General features: G+C 47.3%; 1 protein-coding gene across 1 annotated transcript; it reads left to right on the top strand.

Moving 5' to 3' along the window:
• The first annotated feature begins 264 nt into the window (after positions 1-264).
• Positions 265-1,677, top strand: LOC123396060 (metacaspase-1-like). The gene is made up of 3 exons (XM_045091092.1): positions 265-643; positions 720-1,050; positions 1,126-1,677. Exons 1-3 carry the CDS (start codon positions 310-312, stop codon positions 1,511-1,513), a joined length of 1,053 nt encoding a protein of 350 aa, XP_044947027.1. The 5' UTR covers positions 265-309; the 3' UTR covers positions 1,514-1,677.
• Positions 1,678-13,733: the final 12,056 nt, after the last annotated feature.

Below are 13,733 nucleotides of genomic sequence, written 5' to 3'. Positions count from 1 at the left end.
ATCGGTTGCTCGTGTGCTGTGCATTTTAGCCCTTCTGCTGAAGGTGCGCGCGTTGCATTTTAGCGCGTGTGCTGATACGAGCGCCGACCGTCGTGTTAAAACAGTCAAACGACATGCTGCAAACTAATTTTTAACACGTCACGGGTTGAACAGCTGTTGAAGATGTTCTAATATGCTCAACAACTATGCAGAGCCTTGCCGTTTGCGCTTCCCTTGGGCATGCACTATAAAAGGGACATGGAGTTGAGTCAATGAGGCAGGCAAGGCAGAGGCAGAGGTAGAGGCAGAGCAAGCCGTTGGCCAATATCCATGGAGTGCGGCCAGTGCGGCGCACGCTTCCCCGTCACCCGGGGCGCGAGCTCCGTTCAGTGCGCGCACTGCCGCAGGGCGACGCGCGTCGAACGGCACGGCGCCGTGCACGGGGCCGTCGGCTTCGTCAGGAGCGTGTTCACCAACATTGGCCGCACGAGGCCGCACCCAGGATACCCGCCGGTGTACGGCAACAAGCGCGCTCTCTTGGTCGGCATCAACTACACCGGAACGGCGACCGAACTGCCCGGCCCCATCAACGATGTCAAGTGCATGAACTTCCTGCTCACCCTCAAGTACGGTTTCCAAAGCGATTCCGTCCTCGTCCTTACCGGTAAGGGAATCGCATCCACCATGTTTTTTCTGTACTTGGAGTTCATGTCCTTGCTCATGCTACGTACGTACTACAGATGAAGAGCGCGACCCGTACAGGAGGCCAACAAGGTCTAACATCCTGGTGGCGATGCGGTGGCTGGTGCATGGCTGCAGCTCCGGGGACTCCCTTGTGTTCCACTTCTCCGGCCACGGTGATCAGGAGAAAGACAAGGACGGCGACGAGCAGGACGGCCAAGACGAGGTCATCTGCCCGCTAGACTGGCAGCTCAACGGCGCCATCCTGGACGACGAGATCAACGAGGCCATCGTCCGCCCGCTCGTGCAGGGCGTCACGCTCCACGCCATCATCGACGCCTGCCGCAGCGGCACCGTCCTTGATCTCCCCAACCTTTGCCAGATTAAAAAGTACCACTACTGCTCTGAGTAAATCAGGGGTGCACCATTGATTGTACCATCAATACTCTAACGGTCTGACCGCAGGAACGGGAAACCCCAGTGGATGGATCACAGCGCTCCAAATGGCGCTTGGAAGAACACGAGCGGCGGTCACGCGATCCTGATCAGCGGCTGCACCGACGACGAAGATGCGCAAGATGGTTACGGCCATGAGACCATGGCCATGGGAGCCCTGACGTACAGCTTCTTCGCCGCCGCGTGGTTCGCCCATCGGACGCCCACCTACGGCCAGCTGCTTTCAAAGACAAAGGCGATCCTCGCAGACTGCAACCGCGACAGCCAGAACCACTGCGACCTCCCTGCGTCCATCTTGCCGCACGTCCGAAAGGTGGTGAACTTCAGTGGCGTGCAGGAGCCTCAACTGTCTTCTTCCGACAAGTTCGACATCAACCGGAAGACATTTATGCTATAAAATCAACAAGATGTGTTAGCGGCTGGAGCTGCTATCTGAATGCTACTACTAGCAGAGTACACATGCGTTACTATGAGCTTTTGAAAGAAAAATAGCATCTTGTAATCTTTAAAATATGTTCATGAACATATTATAACCTAATAAAAGGGAGGATGAAAATACCATATTGCAATGTTTGTTATCTTTTATAGGAAAAAAAACCGTGCGTTGCATCGGATACAAAATCTGTACTGTTGACAAAAAACAACGAAAAATGCATTAGCACTTATACATGTCCTCATCTTTTTATAAATGTACAAAATTAAATGTTTGTCATGCATGAGAGTTCAACCACTATTGCAATAATGGAAATTCCCTAGGTAACTTTGCACCTCATTGCAATTCTGTTGACCTAGATTTCATGTCCCAATACATACTACTTCATCCGTCATAGTCTAAAAGAGACAGTTAAACTTGCGTGCGTTTCCAAAATAAACAAGGTTTAAGGCACGAAAGCAATTACTCCTATTAATTAGTATTAGTACTACTCATGCATGCACACTCTTAATTTGGTACTCACGCATTAGTACTAGTATTTTCTCACTTGATTAGGCGCATTAGCATCTACACCTACTACATCTCACAACCAATCGGTAACTACCTTGATTTCAGAGATTTACCAAACGTGTCTTCTAAACCGTGACGGAGGGAGTATAAAAAGAAGATAGTTTACGAAAAGAACTACACACTCTTCCAATGCTGCAAAGTTAGGTAAAGTGACATGTTCCAATAATGCTATAAAGGTTCTTCATATAAAATTTCGATGTTTATTTTTTTCTTAAAAAACATTCAAATTTTATGCGAAGAACTTTTTTTCTCAGAAACCATAAGAAATCTATACTGGAATTACTTAATACGAACCTTGCAAGTCGCGTATGTCTGATGCAAACTGTTGATGAAGTGATCAATGCACACCTGATGCATCCAGCTTTTTGCGTACTGATTGTTCTTGATCCGCGCAAAGGCGCTACTTATATTTAATTATTAAATCACAAGCAGCTAAGGATTAGACGTAGTTTTGATCAATTGATATGATCAATATTCTGTTTCTTCTGTAGACACATATTTGCTCATATGCCTACAGTCAATGGACACCATGAAACCATGTTACGTCTTCAAACCTAATGTGTGCAGTGCCGCTCGCTGCCTTGGTGATTCAAGGTAAAGCATATGTGCATGAACATGAGATGTGAAATGGCATATATATCTGATTTCCCATGGTCTATGCCGGCGTCAGCCTATAATCCTGATCTAATATTTGCATCTGCTTTGCTATGATCTACTTTAGAAGCAAACAACAATAATCCCAACATGACGTTGGAGAAACGATGATATGCTACATGATCGCGTTGCTGGAGAGCCTGTCGTTGCAGTTGTCAGGGGAGCAACACTCCTTGACGATCTGATCTGATTCGAACCCGTCGTATCTAACAGTGTCCGACTGATGATGCTCACAGCATATATAACAGGAGCATGAGAACACGAGCAGCCGTCGGTGTGTGGTGCGTTGAGTATGGCATCCCGGTGCACGTGTACGTGGAGCACAGTTAGGGCAGCCAACATCGACTACTTCGTCTTTGTGGGCGTGCTCCGGCCCAACGGCGACTGTCTTCTCATCGCGCACGACACCATCTAGGGCTTTAGGGGTACCTCCGCGACAGGCGTCAATTGGCGAATCATAAGTTGCACCGATGGTAAGTTCTTTCGGCCATGAGAATTCTTCTTCGTAAATTGCTTTTCGACTATCAGAAGCACATACACGTCGGTACGAAAGGAGTCGCTAGCTAGCCGATTGGATTTTCTTCGAGACGTATGTACGTACAAAGCTAGTTGACTTGATCTGGACCTAGCACATGCACGTAAGTAACCACCCAAGCAGGTGGATGGATGCTTTTGCATGTCTAGGTACCCACGAAGCAAACTATGCAATAGATGATTTGATCGATTGATTTCGCCGGAAACTCATGTGAGGCAACACCAGACGCTAATGGTGATGATTGAAATATGAGCCGGACTGGACGACTTGGTGCGGGGCAACATACGAAAAAAAAAGTGCATCACGGCTTGATAAGTTGACTTTATAGGTGTTAAAACGTAAAATAGCACGATGGATTAAGAATATCTATTTCTTTTAATAGTATAGTAGGTATAGATCATTGCTCGATGAGGTATAACGAAAATAATCGTTCTGATGAAAGTACATGCAAGATACTCCATCCGTTCCTAAATATAAGACATTTTAGAGATTGTACTATAAACTACATACCGATGTACATAGACATATTTTAGAGTATAGATTCACTCATTTTGCTTCATATTTAGTCTTTTAGTGGAATCTCTAAAAGGCCTTATATTTTGAAACGGAGGGAGTAGTAAAGAACTTTAGTAAATAACTTCTCTTCTCAGGAGCATGCATACTTTGAGCCTTGAAAGATACATTTGTTCTTGTACTGCACTGCATGAAATGTATTAGTAAACTGCCATATATCATGCATGCTTTGCATCTATAGTTTTGATCTACCCACATGTTCCGTTGAAGAATGGTATACAGACTCCACTCCAGAGAATACATTATGCAATCCCCCGTGTCAATGTTAAATAATCATGTAAAAGGGAAGATAATAAAAGTAAAGGTGAGTCTAATGATAAAAAATGATTGAGAAAATGAAATGTTGAAAACAAAGAATCTTAGGGCATCTTCAAAGATGTCTGCCAAAACGGACAAACTACTTTTTAGATAAAGGGTTTTATTATTAAAAGGTCTAAGCATTAAACCCGGTTTTTGCATAGCTAAGATGCACAAAACAAAGACAAATAGTACGGTAAATAAAAACGATAAATAAAAACAGCAACAAACGTAATATAATCATGCGGACGTAAATCATCGTCGTCTATGGAGGCCCTGTCCGGATATCAAGCGGCCACCCATGTGGGATAAAAATATCCCTCGCTACCTTTTCAAGTCGCATACAAGCCTTCATAAAAAGGCCTCGATACTCCGTCCGTTGTAAGGTGGACCACGAACGGAGAATAACTGTGCATCAGAAGAGAACCTCCAGACGAGAGAAATTTCTATCATTAAAAACCTTGTCATTTCTACTCAGCAAGAGCGACCATATAACGGCAAGTGCTCCTACCCTAAAAATGGTTCTAAACTTATTATCTATCCCATTTAACCAATTGCCAAATACATTGGCAACGGATGTGGGTGGATACAAGTTGAAAGCCATTTGGATAGCTCACCATATAAAGCGTGCGAACTTGCAGTCAAAGAACAAGTGTTTTATTGTCTCTTCTTAAGGACAAAATACACACTTCGTGCTTTCATGCCAGTTGCGCTTGACGAGGTTATTTTTAGTCAAAAAGACACCTTTGCGAAGGTATCACACGGATATTTTTAATTTCACTGGAACCTTAATTTGCTATATTTTTTTGTTATTATCGACTGGGATATCGGACTGTATCATCGTCCTATACATAGAATCCACCCAGAATCTCCCATCATAGTGCGGTCCTATATTTAGTTTTAATCTACTCAAATATGCCATCACTCTCAGTTAGCCCCGAGTCGCCATCACATACCTCCGCATTGTTTCCCCATTCTACTTTGGTTGCTAGCTCCCTCTCCACATCATCAAGCCGCCCCTCCCCTTCATTCCTATCACCGTCGCGTGTGTGACGCCCAAGATACGGTCTTATCCTTATTTTGGCGCGAGGGCATTGTTAGAGCATATATCTCCATATGTGGTTTTGGTAATCGATGACAATTCCTATGGACTAATGGTTGCCTTAAGTTATGTTTATAGGATTTGTCCATAGGCACTTCTTGAAGTCCATCTGTTGGGTTCAAGGAGTTTATATGATGACCAAGATGGTATTCAAGGTATTATCCAAAGAATGGTCATAGAGACACTAGGTTGATCAAGATCTCAGACAAAGAGTAAATCAAGATGATCAACACACAAAGCGTATAAGATGTACCGAGAGGGATCAAGTGATCCCATGGTATGGTAAGCATTGTCCATTACGTGTTTGTGTACTAACCCATGGTCTTTGTGAGACTCCTATGTGGGGGTTAGGTGTGCTTCCACTGCGCTTGCGTCAAAAGGAAGATCTCATACAACCCATGAAGGATGACGTCAAGTGGTGATCGTCATCAAGATTGTGGTGTGCAAGTTCAAGTGGATCAACACGAATATATCATTAAACTATTGCCAATGATCATGTGCTAACAAGGACAAGATCAAGATAAGCATTCCTGAGCACTACATGCTTGATTCTTGTGGATGTTCACATGGTGGACAAATGAAGATGAATACATAAGCTAGGCTTTCTGCATTGTGTATGGGAGAGCTACTTGAAGACTTCATCATGTCTTGCTTTCAACTTGAGCCAAGAAGGAACAACAACATCAAGCTCAAGTGAAAGGGCTAACTCAAAGGTATCAGTTCCTTTGACGTTAGTGGTGCGGAGTGATGATCAGCGAATAAAAGTATACACTCAAGTATGGATCATCAGTACCCTTTTATGAATCTTGAGTCCTTAGGGATCCCGCACTATTAAGAGGGGATCACAGGTTTTGCGATGAACTTGCTCAAACTAGATATCCACTGTTTTGCTCCTACCACATCTCCACTGCTCTGCTATTATCAGAAAACACGACCAGTGCCTCGGACATCCGGCCTCCTCCGGACGTTCGAGGCCCGGACGTCCGACCAGCTTCGGAAATCCGGAACTATGCACCAGAGAAACTTGAGTTCTATAACTCTGATTTCCGGCTCCCTCCGGACATCCGAGCGCCGGATGTCCGACCAGCTTCGGAAATCCGGAGCCCTGCACCAGAAGAACATAAGTTATATAACTCGGATTTCCGGCTCCCTCCGGACGTCCGAGGCCCGGACGTCCGTTCCCCTTCGGAAATCCGGAATCACCCACCAGTAGCGGTTGAGTCGAATAACCCGGAATTCCGGTCCTCTCCGGACGTCCGGTCACTGTTCAATACACAGTATTTTCAGTCATATCTACACGCCTCGAACGACCGACCCCTGTCGGACGTCCGACCCCTCGCGGACGCCCGGACGTCCGGCAACTGTCGGACGTCCGGACCCTGTGTGACTTAAAGTGCCCCCCAACGGCTGGATTTCACTCCCCACTATATATATGTTGGTGAATGTCGCATGGGAAACAAAAATTTTCCTACGCGCACGAAGACCTATCATGGTGATGTCCATCTACGAGAGGGGATGAGTGATCTACATACCCTTGTAGATCGTACAGCAGAAGCGTTAGAGAACGCGGTTGATGTAGTGCAACGTCCTCACGTCCCTCGATCCGCCCCGCGAACAATCCCGCGATTAGTCCCACGATCTAGTACCGAACGGACGGCACCTCCGCGTTCAGCACACGTACAGCTCGACGATGATCCCGGCCTTCTTGATCCAGCAAGAGAGACGGAGAGGTAGAAGAGTTCTCCGGCAGCGTGATGGCGCTCCGGAGGTTGGTGATGACCTTGTCTCAGCAGGGCTCCGCCCGAGCTCCGCAGAAACGCGATCTAGAGGAAAAACCGTGGAGGTATGTGGTCGGGCAGCCGTGAGAAAGTCGTCTCAAATCAGCCCTAAAACCTCCGTATATATAGGTGGGAGGGAGGGGGGCCTTGCCTTGGGGTCCAAGGACCCTCAAGGAGTTGGCCGAGCCAAGGGGGAGGACTCTCCCCCCCCCCCAAACCGAGTTGGACTAGGTTTGGTGGGAGGGAGTCCCCCTCCCTTCCCACCTCCTCCCTCTTATTTTTTTCCTTTGATTTCTTATCCTTGGCGCATAGGCCCCTCTTGGGCTGTCCCACCAGCCCACTAAGGGCTGGTGCGCCACCCTCATAGCCTATGGGCTTCCCCGGGGTGGGTTGCCCCCCCGGTGAACTCCCGGAACCCATTCGTCATTCCCGGTACATTCCCGGTAACTCCGAAAACCTTCCGGTAATCAAATGAGGTCATCCTATATATCAATCTTCGTTTCCAGACCATTCCGGAAACCCTCGTGACGTCCGTGATCTCATCCGGGACTCCGAACAACATTCGGTAACCAACCATATAACTCAAATACGCATAAAACAACGTCGAACCTTAAGTGTGCAGACCCTGCGGGTTCGAGAACTATGTAGACATGACCCGAGAGACTCCTCGGTCAATATCCAACAGCGGGACCTGGATGCCCATATTGGATCCTACATATCCTACGAAGATCTTATCGTTTGAACCTCAGTGCCAAGGATTCGTATAATCCCGTATGTCACTCCCTTTGTCCTTCGGTATGTTACTTGCCCGAGATTCGATCGTCAGTATCCGCATACCTATTTCAATCTCGTTTACCGGCAAGTCTCTTTACTCGTTCCGTAATACAAGATCCCGCAACTTACACTAAGTTACATTGCTTGCAAGGCTTGTGTGTGATGTTGCATTACCGAGTGGGCCCCGAGATACCTCTCCGTCACACGGAGTGACAAATCCCAGTCTTGATCCATACTAACTCAACTAACACCTTCGGAGATACCTGTAGAGCATCTTTATAGTCACCCAGTTACGTTGCGACGTTTGATACACACAAAGCATTCCTCCGGTGTCAGTGAGTTATATGATCCCATGGTCATAGGAATAAATACTTGACACGCAGAAAACAGTAGCAACAAAATGACACGATCAACATGCTACGTCTATTAGTTTGGGTCTAGTCCATCACGTGATTCTCCCAATGACGTGATCCAGTTATCAAGCAACAACACCTTGTTCATAATCAGAAGACACTGACTATCATTGATCAACTGGCTAGCCAACTAGAGGCATGCTAGGGACGGTGTTTTGTCTATGTATCCACACATGTAAATGAGTCTTCATTCAATACAATTATAGCATGGATAATAAACTATTATCTTGATACAGGAATTATAATAATAACTATACATTTATTATTGCCTCTAGGGCATAATTCCAACAGTCTCCCACTTGCACTAGAGTCAATAATCTAGCCCTCACATCACCATGTGAATTACATTGTAATAAATCTAACACCCATACAGTTCTAGTGTCGATCATGTTTTGGCCGTGGAAGAGGTTTAGTCAGCGGGTCTGCTACATTCAGATCCGTGTGCACTTTGCATATATTTACGTCCTCCTCCTCGACGTAGTCGCGGATGAGGTTGAAGCGTCGTTTGATGTGTCTGGTCTTCTTGTGAAACCGTGGTTCCTTTGCTAAGGCAATGGCACCAGTGTTGTCACAGAACAAGGTTATTGGATCCAGTGCACTTGGCACCACTCCAAGATCCGTCATGAACTGCTTCATCCAAACACCCTCCTTAGCCGCCTCCGAGGCAGCCATGTACTCCGCTTCACATGTAGAATCTGCTACGACGCTTTGCTTGGAACTGCACCAGCTTACTGCACCCCCATTAAGAATAAATACGTATCCGGTTTGCGACTTAGAGTCGTCCGGATCTGTGTCAAAGCTTGCATCTACGTAACCTTTTACGGCGAGCTCTTCGTCACCTCCATACACGAGAAACATCTCCTTAGTCCTTTTCAGGTACTTCAGGATATTCTTGACCGCTGTCCAGTGATCCACTCCTGGATTACTCTAGAACCTTCCTGCCATACTTATGGCCAGGCTAACATCCGGTCTAGTGCACAGCATTGCATACATGATAGAACCTATGGCTGAAGCATAGGGGACGGAGCGCATATGCTCTCTATCTTCATCAGTTGCTGGGCACTGAGTCTTACTCAATCTCGTACCTTGTAACACTGGCAAGAACCCTTTCTTGGACTGTTCCATTTTGAACCTCTTCAAAACTTTATCAAGGTATGTGCTTTGTGAAAGTCCTATCAGGCGTTTTGATCTATCCCTATAGATCTTAATGCCTAGAATGTAAGCAGCTTCTCCTAGGTCCTTCATAGAGAAACTTTTATTCAAGTAACCTTTTATGCTCTCCAAAAGCTCTACGTTGTTTCCAATCAGTAATATGTCATCCACATATAATATTAGAAACGCCACAGAGCTCCCACTCACTTTCTTGTAAATACAAGATTCTCCAACCACTTGTATAAACCCAAATGCTTTGATCACCTCATCAAAGCGTTTGTTCCAACTCCGAGATGCTTGCACCAGTCCATAAATGGATCGCTGGAGCTTGCACACCTTGTTAGCACTTTTAGGATCGACAAAACCTTCGGGTTGCATCATATACAACTCTTCCTTAAGGAAACCGTTAAGGAACGCCGTTTTGACATCCATCTGCCAGATTTCATAATCGAAAAATGCAGCTATTGCTAACATGATTCTGACGGACTTAAGCATTGCCACGGGAGAGAAAGTCTCATCATAGTCAATTCCTGAAACTTGTGAAAAACCCTTTGCCACAAGTCGAGCTTTATAAACGGTCACATTACCGTCAGCGTCCGTCTTCTTCTTAAAGATCCATTTGTTCTGAATATCCTTGCGGCCCTCAGGTAGTATCTCCAAAGTCCACACTTTGTTCTCATACATGGATCCTATCTCGGATTTCATGGCTTCTAGCCATTTGTTGGAATCTGGGCCCACCATTGCTTCTTCATAATTTGCAGGTTCATTGTTGTCTAACAACATGATTGATAAGACGGGATTACCGTACCACTCTGGAGCAGCGCGTGATCTCGTCGACCTGCGTGGTTCAACAGAAACTTGAACTGGAGTTTCATGATCATCATCATTAACTTCCTCCTCAACCGGCGTCGCAATGACAGAGGTTTCCCCTTGCCCTGCGCCACCATCTAGAGGGATGAGAGGTTCGACAACCTCGTCAAGTTCTATCTTCCTCCCACTCAATTCTCTCGAGAGAAACTCCTTCTCGAGAAAAGCTCCGTTTTTAGCAACAAACACTTTGCCCTCGGATTTGAGATAGAAGGTGTACCCAACTGTCTCTTTTGGGTAACCTATGAAGATGCACTTTTCCGATTTGGGTTCCAGCTTTTCAGGCTGAAGCTTTTTGACATAAGCATCACATCCCCAAACTTTAAGAAACGACAACTTTGGCCTTTTGCCATACCACAGTTCGTATGGTGTCGTCTCAACGGATTTTGATGGTGCCCTATTTAAAGTGAATGCAGCTGTTTCTAATGCATAACCCCAAAATGATAACGACAAATCAGTAAGAGACATCATAGATCGCACCATCTCTAACAAAGTGCGATTACGACGTTCGGACACACCATTACGCTGTGGTGTTCCAGGCGGTGTTAACTGCGAAACAATTCCACATTGTCTTAAGTGAGCACCAAACTCGAAACTCAGATATTCACCCCCACGATCAGACCGTAGGAACTTGATCTTCTTGTTACGATGATTTTCCACTTCACTCTGAAATTGCTTGAACTTTTCAAATGTTTCAGACTTGTGCTTCATCAAGTAGACATAACCATATCTACTTAAATCGTCAGTGAAGGTGAGAAAATAACGATATCCGCCGCGTGCCTCTACGCTCATTGGACCACACACATCGGTATGTATGATTTCCAACAAGTCACTTGCATGCTCCATTGTTCCGGAGAACGGAGTCTTAGTCATCTTGCCCATGAGGCATGGTTCGCACATGTCAAGTGAATCAAAGTCAAGTGACTCCAAAAGTCCATCAGCATGGAGTTTCTTCATGCGCTTTACACCAATATGACCCAAACGGCAGTGCCACAAACATATGGTGCTATCATTGTTTACTCTAACTCTTTTGGTCTCAATGTTATGTATATGCGTATCGCTATCAAGATTCAATATGAACAATCCTCTCACATTCGGTGCATGACCATAAAAGATGTTACTCATAGAAATTGAACAACCATTATTCTCACACTTAAAAGAGTAACCGTCTCGCAATAAACAAGATCCAGATATAATGTTCATGCTCAACGCAGGCACTAAATAACAATGATTTAAGTTCATCACTAATCCCGATGGTAGCTGAAGTGACACTGTGCCGATGGCGATTGCATCAACCTTGGAACCGTTTCCTACGCGCATCGTCACTTCGTCTTTCGCCAGCCTTCGTCTATTCCGCAGTTCCTGCTTCGAGTTGCAAATGTGAGAAACAGAACCGGTATCAAATACCCAGGCACTACTACGAGAGCCGGTTAAGTACACATCAATAACATGTATATCAAATATACCTGATTTTTCTTTGCCCGCCTTCTTATCTGCCAGATACTTGGGGCAATTGCGCTTCGAGTGACCCATACCCTTGCAATAGAAGCACTCTGTTTCAGGCTTAGGTCCAGCCTTGGGTTTCTTCGGCGGATTGGCAACAGGCTTGCCGCTCTCACTACTAGAATCCAGAAATTTGCCGTCAGCCAGTTCTTTACCGTCTGCTGGCTGACGGCAAAGAACCTCTTTGCCATCAGTTGACACAATACAGACGGCAAAGAACTGACACATGGCAAAAATACTATTTGCCATGTGTGGGTCCTTTGGCGTCTGCCAGCAGACGGCAAAGAGACCCAGGGCAGACGGCAAAGGGGACGCGTGGGTCCCATGCCTGCCGTTTCCGAAATCCGGAGGCCTTTGCCGTCCGCGGGCCTTTGCCGTCTGCCATACGGCCCTTTGCCGTCGAGGGGCGGACGGCAAAGGGGCAGCCCTATAACGGCCGTTACCCCCCCTCGCTCACTGTCTCTCTCTCTCTCTCACCCCGACCACTCTCTCTCTCCACGGCGGCGACCCCCTCCCCGCGAGATCCCCTCCCCGCGGCGAGCCCACCCCCCCGGCGAGCCCACCCCCCCGGCGACCCCCTCCCCGTGGGATCCCCTCCCCGCGAGGGCACCTCCCCGCGGCGACCCACCCCCACGGTGAGCACCTCCCCTGCGGCGCGCCCCTGCCGCCGCCGCCCCCTGCCGCGCGCCCGCGCCACCTGCATTGCGCCCCCTGCCGCCGCTGCCCCCTGCTGCGCGCCACCTGCATTGCGCCCCCTGCCGTCGCCACCCCCTGCCGCCGACGCCCCCTGCGGCGAGCCCCCAGCCGCGCGCCCCCTGCCGCCGCCCCCTGCCGGTGATTTTTTCCTGTTTTTCTTTTTAAAAAAGTTAATTACTTTAGTTAGTTTATTAGGTTAGTTTTTTTATTATATATAGGGTAATTTAGTTAGTTTATTTGGTTAGATTATTAGGCTAATTAGGTTAGTTAGTTAGGTTACAAGAAAAAAAGCAGAAGGAAAAAAAGCAGGAGAAGAAGAAGAAGAAAAAGAAGAAGAAGAGGAGGAGGAGGAGGAGGAGAAAAAGAAGAATAAGAAGAAGAAGAAGAAGAAGAAGAGAGGAGGAGGAGGAGAAAGAGGAGGAGAAAGAAGAAGAAGAAGAAGAAGAAGAAGAAGAAGAAGAAGAAGAAGAAGAAGAAGAAGAAGAAGAAAAAGAATAGAAGGAGAAAAAGAGGAGGGGGAGTAGGAGGAGAAAAAAGAAGAAGAAGAAGAAGAAGAAGAAGAAGAAGAAGAAAAAGAGGAGAGAGGAGAAGAAGAAAGAAGAGGAAAAGGGAACCCCGGCACCCCGAAACTGACCCTCGACCCCCGACCCCTGACGCCCGACGCCACTGACCCCCGACCATCGACCTCCGACGCCACTGACCCCCGACCCCCGACCCCCGACTCCACTGACCCCCGACGCCACTAACCCTCGACCCCCGACGCCACTGCCCCCGACCCAGACCCTCGTCCCACGACTCCCGACCCCCGACGCTCGACGCCACCAACCCCCGACGCCACTGACACCCGACGTCACTGACCCTGGACCCCCGACGCCACTGACCCTGACCCCCGACGCCACTGACCCCCCACAACCGACGCCACTAACCCCCCGACCCCCGATGCCACCGACCCTCGACGGCACTGACTCCCGACGCCACTAAGCCCCGACCCCCAACACCTCTTCTACCTTCTTTTGAACGAGAAGGTGCTTTTCGGCCTTCCAGAGGCCCACGGGGTCATAGTTTTGTAAATTATGAGTTAGGTCACATATTTTCCGATCATGTTAATTATAAAAACATCGTATTTTTGTTGATCGGGTGAATTTCAATGTGCAGTTGTTCGACGACCTCCACGTGCGTTGGACGAGCTCCGCCCTTGCGTTTGTTGGTGAGCACAAATGACTTCTCCTCCTACCCCTTAATTTGCTCTGTCCCGGTCTTCGTGCCGATG

The sequence above is a fragment of the Hordeum vulgare genome, chromosome 5H (assembly GCF_904849725.1).
Source record: "Hordeum vulgare subsp. vulgare chromosome 5H, MorexV3_pseudomolecules_assembly, whole genome shotgun sequence".
NCBI classification, from domain to species: domain Eukaryota; kingdom Viridiplantae; phylum Streptophyta; class Magnoliopsida; order Poales; family Poaceae; genus Hordeum; species Hordeum vulgare.
This window is presented reverse-complemented; position numbering and strand designations above follow the sequence as displayed.

Coding starts and splice junctions, on each gene's coding strand:
- LOC123396060 (XM_045091092.1), top strand. CDS start 310: ATGGAGTGCGGCCAGTGCGGCGCACGCTTCCCCGTCACCCGGGGCGCG. Junction 644..719: donor TTCCGTCCTCGTCCTTACCG/GTAAGGGAATCG, acceptor TACGTACTACAG/ATGAAGAGCGCGACCCGTAC. Junction 1,051..1,125: donor AACCTTTGCCAGATTAAAAA/GTACCACTACTG, acceptor GTCTGACCGCAG/GAACGGGAAACCCCAGTGGA.